The 10,965-nt window shown below is 51.7% G+C and overlaps 1 protein-coding gene across 2 annotated transcripts; it reads right to left on the bottom strand.

Annotated features, from left to right (window-relative positions):
• Positions 1 to 920: 920 nt before the first annotated feature.
• ZC3H12A (zinc finger CCCH-type containing 12A) lies at positions 921 to 9,448 on the bottom strand. 2 transcript variants are annotated; one of them, XM_086479360.1, is made up of 6 exons: positions 9,381 to 9,448; positions 8,955 to 9,278; positions 5,696 to 5,835; positions 4,700 to 4,934; positions 4,039 to 4,145; positions 921 to 3,922 (listed from the first exon to the last, which is right to left on the bottom strand). In XM_086479360.1, the coding sequence occupies exons 1-6, from the start codon at positions 9,446 to 9,448 to the stop codon at positions 2,898 to 2,900; spliced, it is 1,899 nt and encodes a 632-aa protein (XP_086335486.1). In that variant the 3' UTR covers positions 921 to 2,897. The 2 variants fall into 2 exon arrangements, with proteins under 2 accessions (XP_086335486.1, XP_009950200.2); XM_009951898.2 differs by having other exon boundaries at positions 8,955 to 9,448.
• Between the last annotated feature and the right edge of the window lie 1,517 nt (positions 9,449 to 10,965).

Raw genomic sequence — 10,965 nt, 5'->3', positions numbered from 1 at the left:
ACATCACTTGACCCCCTCCCACCAAGACCCTAGCCATCACGTGCACTTACTGTCACTTCAGATGACATCTGTAGGAGGGTTCCTCTCCTGGCCAGTAAATGACCTTTCAGACTGTGAGGTTTCAGATTTATTTTGAAACAGAGCACTATCTCCAGCAGCACCTGCTTTCCTTGTTTTTGATTAACTAGAAATAGTCATTGCCATGTATTAAATTAAGAGCACAAATTTGAATGAAGACCATAAAGTTATTTAACAAGTCAGATAAGAACATGCTGTACTGCAGTGTAGCAGGTGGGAGGAGAAGTCTAACACAGAAATGCGAGCATTGGTATTCCTATTGCATTTCCTTCCCAGCTCCCAACAAAGCTTTAGAGCCACGTCTTGACACGTGAGTTCGCACATTACCATATGATCACGCTCCACATCTGACACAGATGTGCTGTATAGCCGGATAAAACAGGCATTCGTCTCCAGACTGCCCTGTGGAACTGCCCATTAAAACTACGCACAGCCTGCACCACTCACTCCAACATCACCAGGAGCGCACCCTCCTTTAGCCCCGAGACATCCACCGCCACCGCAGTTCTCACCGCAGGTAGAGCCACGCGCCAGCGCGCCGCTGCCTCACCGCACCTCGACTGCCAGTGCCTCCCCAGCAATGCCGAACGAAGGGAAACCACGGGACATGCCGTTATCCGCAAAGCCATTTGGAGCAACTTCATTTTTTTTTGACCTGTCACACTGCACCGACGAACAAGCCCACCAACACCCAGCCATCGGGCTGCTACTGCCACCGGACTGCGCACGGAGAGCTAAGACTGTCAGAGGGACCTGGGGAAGAAGGGTAACTTCTCTGACTTTCCTGGAAAGCCAGCCAAAGTGTTGAATGGTCTTCTAAAAAGCCACCAGAGACCAAATAATTCAATTCAGCAGTTTTTATTTATAACACAAGTTCTTTCTTTGCCATGGTTTCACACGGCTGCCTCCACTCCGTACATAAACTATACACTGCATAATGACACAGAAAGTTCAGTAAAATGTCAGCTTGTGAGTATAAAATGTTAATCTTCTGACTGCAAGAGAAGAAGCATATATCAGCATTCCACCAGGAAAACAAAACACACCACGCCAAGTGACACAATGGCTGAGTCGAGAATAGTACTAATTAAAAACAGCATCAAGCAGCAAGTTGCTGGACAGTAACATTAAAACCCATTTTTCCTGTAATTTACAAATATGCAAAGTATCAGGTTACTTAAAATTAAGAAGCATTTTGCTTACTAACATGAAACATTACTAATTTGTAATGTATCATAATTAACCAGGTATACAGGTTTCTGTGTCCCTGTGGTTTCTACGGCACATGGTGCCAGTCTGGGTAGGTCACGCCTTGGACAGCCAGAGGGAAGAGGAGGAACAGCCAAACCGCCCCAAAGAGGGTTCTCTGGAGCAGCTGCGTTCCGCTCTCCCCTTCCTAATTTGCCACTCAACAACCTTGGTTCAACCACAAGATGGACGTATTTAAAAAACATAACAAAAAACCCAGATACAATGTGTATCAACAAATCAACTGCTTCTGGCCTGCGAATGCAAGAAACATCTTCGCATTCTAAGCACAATGAAATTCCAGGACCAGAACCAATTACTACAGCAATTGGTTTTGCATATTTAAAATCTGTTACAGTATCTACAGTAAAAAACACCTTACAGAGTAAGAAGGAACAAAAGGGGAACAGTCTTACCAAGTAAGTCTTACTCTAAATTTTTGGACGCTGCTATGGTTTGACAAAGCTGAAAGGGCCAGGAAAACACTAGTAAGGAGGAAGAGAAGCAACAGCTTTACAGAGAAAGCTATTAGGGAATCCTCAGAGTATTGGCAGCAGTCTAGACATGACTACAGCTGTTTTACTGAATGCTCAAAACTGCAGCTGTCTGAAAACAAAAGGCACAGCATCATAAATCCTCCTTGTCAGTGTTGTCCAGAGATAGCCCAAGACAGGTTACCAGGCAAGGTCAATGTTTCAGAGCAGCACCAACAGCACAGTCACCCACGTGTTCTGACAACTGCATTGCTCAGCAAACGCCGAACACACAGCTCGCAGTGCCAGGCCTCTCATCCTGAGAAAGGGTTGCACTCCTGGCTCCTCGGATTTCTGGGAGCGGAGCAGCTCGCGAAGCACTTGTGGTACATATTGGGGAACTGCCTTGTCTCAGGAAGGTAAGCTCAAGTGGGAGGGGTATGGAAGGCATCACTGACGAAGTGCACCAATAAAACCAAACTGAAGTCCACTAAACCCAGCTTCGTACTACATTTCTGATCCAACATTTTCCACAGATCTGCATGGAAGGATTTAGTAAAGAGGCTTAGTTAAGAGCTAAGAACAGCCTAAACTATGCATTTCAGTCTTCACAAATAAGCCTCGCACCACCGCACAGGTGGTATCCCCTCATCTTTCACAAGCGCCCGTGTCCTCCCTCCGTATGCCTGGTAATACACGAAGCCTTCTCAAAACTGCAGCTAATGGGAGGAGTAAGGTCACCTTCAGTTCTGAACAACTGCAGGAATTTAGGGTGTTCCTGACTCACCATGCAACCCCAAACAAAAAAATCCTGCTCTGAGGCTGCAGCCTCTCCTCCTGGTCAGCACCCAAAGCCTCTTCAGCAGCCTCTGGGGAAGATGGGACCCTAGGGTGCCTGCACCTCGGTTAAGAGGGGCACGGTGTCACATTTAGGCCTGAATTTGCTGTGAGCATACCACATCTGGCATCCAGCCTCCAGCTGTAGCTTGATAATTCCAAGGAATAAGGAGGAGCCCTCAGAAGGCATCTATGGCAGCTACAGAGAGCAAATGCTGCCCCTCAAGCTTGTCACATGCCCGGCTGCCCTCGGCATCTGCCTCATATACCCGGGTTCTGAGACTTGTACGTTAGTATCTCTGCAGCTAGCCGCTGGGGATCCAGAAGCCGAGGGAAACGGCTCATCACAGCATCAACTAAATGGGGATGGAATATGCCGCACAGCTTGACGTGCACGTTGGCCCGCTCCTCCGCAAACTGGTCGGAGACAGCCCACTGGCAGGACTCCCCGTATGCTGGCCCTGGGGCCCTCTGTACTGAGCGAGGATCTCGCACACTGGTAGATCTCATTTGAGGAGGTGGCACCTGGTACGGTTCAGACCAGTACTCGCGAGAATGGGGCGGAGGGGTGTTATACTCACTGGGCAGACTGTACTGCCCAGCATTAGCTGGGTGTACGGGTACTCCATAGCCTGAGAAAGAGTGAGACGGTCCTGAGTGAGGTACCTCAGGGCTATACTGCAAGAAGCTAGCACCAGAGGAAGAAGACTTATGGGAACCGTGCTTGTAAGAGACCAGACCGTTTTGCTCCAAGCTGGGTGAATGTGGGTAGACAGGTCTCTGCCTACCGCAGGTGCAGACTGCCACCTGGTCAGCATGGGAATGATCACAGTGACTGGCAGATCTGTAAGGCCACATGTCAGACAATTGGTTCTCCAGAGACCCAATGCCTGAGTCGAGATGCTCCTGAGAGATGTAAGACAGAGAGTCCATATGAGGCTGCTGGTACCTGTCAGAGGACCTGTGGCTCCCACTGTTAGGGGGGACACTGCCTGACACACAGCCTTTGACCTGAAGCGGAACATCACTGGGCTTTGCTTTGTGGGTCAAGCTTTTCCTCTCTGCAGAGACCTTCTGCAAAGAGCTTTTATCACTCTCTGTGGGCACAGAGCACAAGAGCTCTGCCTGGGAACCTCTCTTGCCCTTTTTCTCCTCCTTGGCACTGGTACTTCTGGTAGGAGACAACCTTGCATTGGCTCGGAGTTCATCAGCTAATGAGCGCTGGGGCTGATTGATCCTTTCAGGGTGGTAGAATTTACACTTAATTCCGTAAGTGCATTTCTTCCCTGCAAGGAAAGGCAGAGCACGGAATGAGCATGGAATGACCAGCTGGATTTTACTAAATGTACGAATGACACTTGCACAGACAGCTCAGTCGTCACGTTTAGAAGGCAGGTCTTACCGTAAGGGCACTGTTGTTTCTTGTGTTCTGGCACCACAGGTTTCTTTCTGAGAAAGTTATCCAGGCTGGGGCCATGTCGCCCTAAGGGATCATCTGGAGGCATAAACCTAAAGAAAAATAAATCTCAATCAGGAGCAGCTCACTTTCCTGGGTCAGAGTTTAATTTCTTCTCAAAGTCTCCCATTTCATGGAAGATTAAAAGCCATCTGAGCCCTAAGAGCTTTCCCATTTCACTGCAGAAAGAACCCTCCTGTCACCTGGTAAAGACCAGCATGAAATACTTCACTTCAGGCACAGAAGAGGTTTGTGCTCTGTTGGCAGCCAGAACTAGTAGCTGCTGCCGGACCTGCTAATGATTGTCCTGTGAGGAAATCAAGCCCTAGAGCTCTCCTAGGAACTCCATTACAGCAGAGCTCCCAACTCCAAACCCTGAAAAACTATTGGGATGACTTGTTCCTTATGTCTTTGTACCTCACCACAGTTGGGCAGTTCTTCCCATCACACTTCCATCTACAAAAAAAAAATCTGTCTATAGAATTTTTTTTTTCATTCTGTACCACCAATTTCCTCTTTTCATGCATCACTTGCTATTGCTTCATTAAAATAAGACAGCATGTTCACATGGATCTTTTTTAAAAGCAAAGGAAGAATGGGAACATACTTGTCGTTAACAAAGGAATACATCAGCAGACGCTCCTCAATGAATTTCTTCCACTCAGGACGTTCGTTCTGCAGGTCCCGATAAGTATCGTTAGAAACCACAATGCCATCAGACTCATGTGCCAGTTTCACAATGAATCGGTCATCGTAACAGACAACACGCTTCCCTCCAACCCGCCTGGAAGGAGTGAAGACCAGAATTTTCTTCTTTTCAAGGTCACGGAGAATGTACTGGTCTAGAACAAACACAACTGTGAACACACTTACACAGCCCAAAGGCCTTTGCACAGACAAAGTAACATTATAAATAAATGACAAAATTCATGTAAGATCATTTCATCTCTCCACAGCCCTCCCTGTATTCTCATCTCTCTTCTTTTCCCATCCATCAGGCTGTCAGAGGTGGATTCCTCACCCCAGCGCCTGCATGACACCCGAGAACACTCCGAGCACACCACAGAGGCTGCCGTAACACAGCACGTCCCATCCACAGAACCCTTCGCATGCGAAGGGCGATCTGCATTCCAGGCTGGCAGGCTAGTGCCTGCTGTAGTGCCACACCACACACACAGATTTCTGAGCAGAGTTACTTAGAAATCTCAGCTGTTTCCAAGTTCAGAGCCAACTCCCCTCAATTTCAGCAAATGACCAAGCTCAAGCTTTAACTCTGAGCATGCAGAAGTTCTGCACAGTCTACAGTGTCAAGTGTGTTACCGTCAAGTACACAGCACGAAGACGTGTCCCTGAAAGAGGAGGTTAGGAAGCAGCACAGTATTGCATTCTTTATTCTCTGAATTATCCCAACTGATCCAGGCAAGAACTCGCTTAGGGGAGAAGTTAATGACTAATTCTCACTGGTCAGCTCAGCTTACTGGATCTCCTACCACTCAGGTCTTCCATTCATAAGTTAATTACTAACTAGTCAGAACTTTGCAAGCTCATTAATTGACAAAGCAGTAAGCCTGAAAAGCTACTTTTGGTTTTCATATTTCCACACCTGTTATAAGTACATCTGGTCGTGGCTGCTCCTTCCTCCAAGAAGGCACAAAGACTGTAATATCCTTGTGTCCCCTGTCCCAAAACCACTGGACAGCCAGAAGGATACCTCGGCAGGAGAACACTTCTTTGTTTCCATGGCTGCATCAAAGAAGAAAATTGAGAATTTCAATATTGAGGTTAGGTGCAGGCTAGTTAGGCGATATACTAGCAGATCCAGCAGTTTGGACAACCTTCAGCAAAGAAGTGTTAGAGTAGCACCATCAGTCTCCTGTAAACAGCAGCACTAAGATCTTCACAGAATTAACGTTGCTTTTAGCACCTTATTGTACCAATAACTACCCAAATCCTCAGCAGGAGGGAGAAAGCAGCTGTAACTTGCAGCTGCTCTGAAATAGAGCCTTCGCTTCAACTCGGGACTCTAGATCTTTATTTTTAGCCCTGAGTACAATATGATCTTGAACACCGTTTGTCCTGTTCTGCCAGCTAGCACCAGTGGCTAACCTCTGCCAGTGTAAACTGCACCCTCACTAGGTGTTTTACTTGTAAAATTGAGGAAGACAAGACATTTTATGCACTCAAGGACACCAGCACTGAGGAAAGATGCTTCTTCACTATACTATGGCCCAAAAAGTCACTTCCAAATGCACTACTTGCACAAAACAACCTCTGTTAACAGGATCAGTGCTGAGTGTCCTAACAGCACTCGGCAGTTTGAGAACAAAGTTTGACCACGGTGTCAGATGCTATGTACCAACACAAAAAGCTGCTTCTTAATTATTTATTAGGTCACATCAATAAGTTTCCAGAACCTCTCAGAGGAAACTACCACTCCTGTTTTATGAGTGCCAGTCCTTACAGTGTAATCAGCTCTTCTGTTGATAATGGTTCTGGCAAACTTTCAACATTTCTGTATTACAGCCCAATTTGTCATCCTGGAGATCTAATAGCCTGCACATCAGGATGACACTGATAAAATGGGCTGCACTGAAGATAACTGGTCTCTTAATTCAGTAAGATTTTTCCCCACCTGGGCACTACCCCCAACCCAAGTCTTACTTTTCCCAACTACATCTGAATGACATTTCAGTTGCCACCACCACTCAGCATGCCAGTAAACTCCTCCATAAAGGAATTACTAAAGAGCTCCCATCCCAGCAGAGGCCTTGCCAGGAAGCACTGTTACTGCAGTACCACTGGAAAGCTTTACTTCCCCTGTCCTCACCCTTCTCTGAAACTATCAAGAGAACCGAAGAGTTGTACCAAAATACTTATTCTAAAAGAACTACATTTAGCAACAAAACTACCACCTAAAGAGACACTAAATTACATAAAGGCTAGCATTAGCAATCAGAAGATGCTCTACACATTTTCTCCAGTGTCAGATCGGTGCTGCTATAGACAGACAGCCACAGGTTAATATAATCTTCCAGATACAAATGCAAAAAGCAGAGATTTTTTTTTTTTGAGTCCCTGCTACCAATCTCAAACCTACAGAAAGTAGCTAATTGGGCTGATCTGATTTGGCAGCAGCCAAGAAAAAATTCCCTTAGAAGGAAGTAAAAGCTAATTTCCACTATGATTTGCATATGTTTGTCAAGAGCTGTTCAGGGAGGCCGCTGTACACATTGCAAATGAATCAGCAGGGAACATCACACCATCAATACAGGAAGTTTCAGAATGGAATTCCCCTTCTAGCAAATTGCTTAAAAAAGCCAGACTGCTTTTCTCATGTCAAACTCTGTCCTATTGGCAGCGTTATTACCGCCTGGCCTGCCCCGAGTCACACTTGCTGTGATCTCTCCTGCGCTTTTTGGAACAACTTTCATGGGTAAGATGCTCCTCATCCAATAAACACAACCAATTCTGTTGTTGAAGCCTGAGCACTTATCTAAGGTAAACTTCACTGCAAAAGCCACACTTATCAGCCCAGGACTCACAATGGGCCATTTTCCTCAAGTGACTGCACAGCTGCTGGAAAGCTGCAACAACAGGACTCTGCTCTCCTGCAGATCCCCAGCTCACATCTTTTACTCTCCAGCCCCACTCAACTGCCATCAGAATTCCTTACTTGCCCTGGGACTTGCAGGCTCTGTTGGTCGGTCGCACAGCAGACTGCATCCCATCTTTTCTCAGCCCTGTTCTCAGAACCGTCAACCATGGCTTACAGAAAACCACACCTGCCAACAAATCTCCACTCAGCACTTTCACCTTGACCATAACACACACAGCAGCTCTGTGTGCGCCCAGGTTTATTTTTTTGTAAGTGTCCATGTACACAAACAGACACTACAAGACCTGTTAAGCTACACCACAGCGGAGGCAGCTTGATTTTGAACTGCAATGACACAGCCCAATTCAGAAACCTGGTGCATTAAATTCACAGAGCCCTGACCCCGCTGCGTAGAAGTGGGGAGGGGACCACCAGGGGTTGGGGTGGGGGCAGGCAACGCTCGCCACCGTCAGGAGCAAAAGCCAGGGATACCAAGCCAATAAATACCCAGCCCAGAGATTCTGGGTGCCCCATGGATATTTGGGCTCCTGCACTTCCAAGGCTTTGCAGTCTGCCTCTGGTTGCAGTGCCCAGCAGGACCTGTGCCATCAGCACCAGAACCCTCGAGATGCTGGGGATGAGTCGCAGCCCTGCTGCGGTGACACCATATACTAGTGCCCCTTGGACATCTCATCTGTCCTCTACACTGTATGGAAATTCAACCAAAATACAAAAGTCACAATTTGGAGACTGGTCTCCAGCGCAGCATACAGCTCCATGTTACAAAGCCTTCTTGAATTAACCCTGTAATTATTTATTGAGCAACTTCCTGCTACAGAAACTTACATAAAGCCATTGGGTAACAGGACAATGTATCTTCAGTTATCCTCCTCCTAAGCTAGGAAGCAGAAGGAAGTGTCTATTTCCCAGGAAGCATGCCCACTCTTGCCAGAGCCCTGTGACCACGGGTTACAGGCTGGCAGGGGCCAGGGGCAGGAGAGGCTGTCAAGGCAGGCTGTGCCTGCAAGCGTGACACCCATCCTCGTGACAGCTACGCATACTGGTGAGGCGCCTTGGAAAATATTACCAGCCACTACCAGGGCACCCAGCAGTAGCTGCCTGCAGTGAGAAACCCCCAGAGCTGCTCAGGCCCCAGGCTCCCGGCACACCTCATCGCTAGAGGTGACCCAAACCCACCGCCTCAGCGGGGCACCGCAGCGAGCACCCGGAGCGACCGCCGCGCCCACCCAGAGACCCCGAAACGCACCTCATGGCCACGTTGCTGCCATCGATAACGATGGGCTTCAGGTTCTCGCTCTCCGCCTCCTCGGGGGGCGGCGCCGGGGCGGGGGTCTTGTTGGCGGCCCCCCCCCGCGGGACCAGCGGGGCCTCCTTGGCCTCCGGCGGGGCCTCGGCGCTCTCCCGCTCGGCCGGGCCGTGCTTCACCAGCTCCCCCAGCACCGTGTTGGTGTCGGCGTTCAGGCCGAGCTTCTGCAGCACGACGTGGATCTCCTCCGAGGAGTAGCCCAGCTTGCGGAAGAAGTCCACCTTCAGCTGCATCTCGGCGCTGTCGCAGGGCTCCCGCCCGGGGCTCCCCGCCTCCTCGGGCGGCTCCCCGCCGGACAGGCCGCCCGGGCCGAGGCAGCGGCTCTCGCAGGGGTCTCTGGCGCTCATCCTCTCTCCGAGCCGGGACGCCGGCAGCCTGGCGGCCGGCAGCGCCTCAGGCCAGCCCGGGACGGCGGAGACGCTGCCCGCGCTCATGGCTCTCTGCGGGGGACTCCCGGCCTCCGCTCACGCCCCGGACCTGCGGGCCGAGACTGGCGTTAGCAGAGGGCCCCGGCCTCCCCCCTGCGCTCCCGGCCCGGCCTCCGCAGGGCCCCGCCAGGGCCGGGGCAGGCCGCGGCGTATCGGGCCGGACCGTCCGCCCCGAAGCCGCCCGTCCGCCCCCCTCTCTTACCGGCCTGCCGCCGACGGGCCGCCGCTGCGTCTCCATGGGGCCGGAGCGGGCCGGGCGGCGGCCGCCGCTTTATACCGGGGCCCGGGCAGCGCCGCGCCAGGGCGGAAGGGCAGAGCGGACGGGGGCGGAGCGGCGGCCGCTTCCCGGTCCGCCCCGCGCCCCGCCCGACCCGGCCCGGCCCGGCCCCGCCCTGTTGTGCGGCCTCGCTGCGGGCTCTGCCGCCGGGCCCCGAGCTGCGGCCGGACCGGCCCCGCCGGGCGAGCGGCGCGGAGCGGGGCCGGAGCTTGGCCGCCCCCTCGGCCGTCCCCCCGGCCGCCTTTGGTCCCCGTCCAGCCCCGCCGGTGCCGCCTTGCGGAATAACCCCGGTGTATGAGATGTAGAGACAGGTCCCTGCTGCAAACACCTGGGGTTTATGCAAATCGCGTTGCAATGCGGGCAGATTTGCCCCGACAAGCGCACTCAATAGGGAAATGCTCCCTTTTGCTTCCTGGTCGCCTCCAGGGCCAGCCCGTGTCCCCCGGCGGGACCTGCGGGGCTGACAGCGGAGCGGGGACGCAGCAAAGCCCCGAGCTGGCAGAGGCAGGCGGAGCCCGGGTCAGAGGGGTCGGTGCGGTAGAGACGCTGGTTCCTCAGGGGGTTTTCCAGCTTGTGCTTGGACGCTGGTTCTCTGAGGTTAAAAAATATTAAACCAGTAAAACTCCACTCCTGGCCCTTTTTTTTGCTGCCCCCCACCCCCATCAGAGGTGGATGTCAAAAGGGAACTGAGTCCCACAGCTCCGAGCCACGTGCTCGGTGCTTCCCGAGGGAGATGCGTCTCCTGACCTGCACGGGTGTAAGGCGGTACCGACTTGCTGCCCCTCACAGTGTTAAAGACCAGGCTTTGGCCTAAGAGCTGCCAGGAAACCATCGCTCCAGCCCAGCTGGAAAGCAGAGGACACCCACGAGCTGAAACTGGAAAGGGAGGGAAACAGGCCAGAGGGACGGGGAACGGTATCAGGTGCAGGGACAATCCCGCAGTCACCAATGAGTTGCAGAGAATGCACCACTGCTGTCAAAGCCAAGCCTAGGCTGTAGGCAGCTTTCGGCAAAAGGAACGGGTGAATGCACAACCACAAGCTTCGGGCACATCCACAAAGGTGCTTGGACACAGTACATGGTGACACTGATGGACGGACGGGGCAGAGCATGGTCAGGGGGGCCAGCCGTGTCGCCTACCGTGGCCGCCTCTCCTGCGTCGGTGGTGACCAGCCTGGGGGTGTTCACGCAGACCGCGCGCGGGGCGTGCACCGCGCGGGGGGCTGGTGTCTCTGACACACGCTTC

Source organism: Leptosomus discolor, chromosome Z, assembly GCF_034619465.1.
Source record: "Leptosomus discolor isolate bLepDis1 chromosome Z, bLepDis1.hap2, whole genome shotgun sequence".
NCBI lineage: Eukaryota > Metazoa > Chordata > Aves > Leptosomiformes > Leptosomidae > Leptosomus > Leptosomus discolor.
The sequence above is the reverse complement of the archived record's forward strand: the minus strand, read 5'-3'. Positions and strand labels throughout refer to the sequence as shown.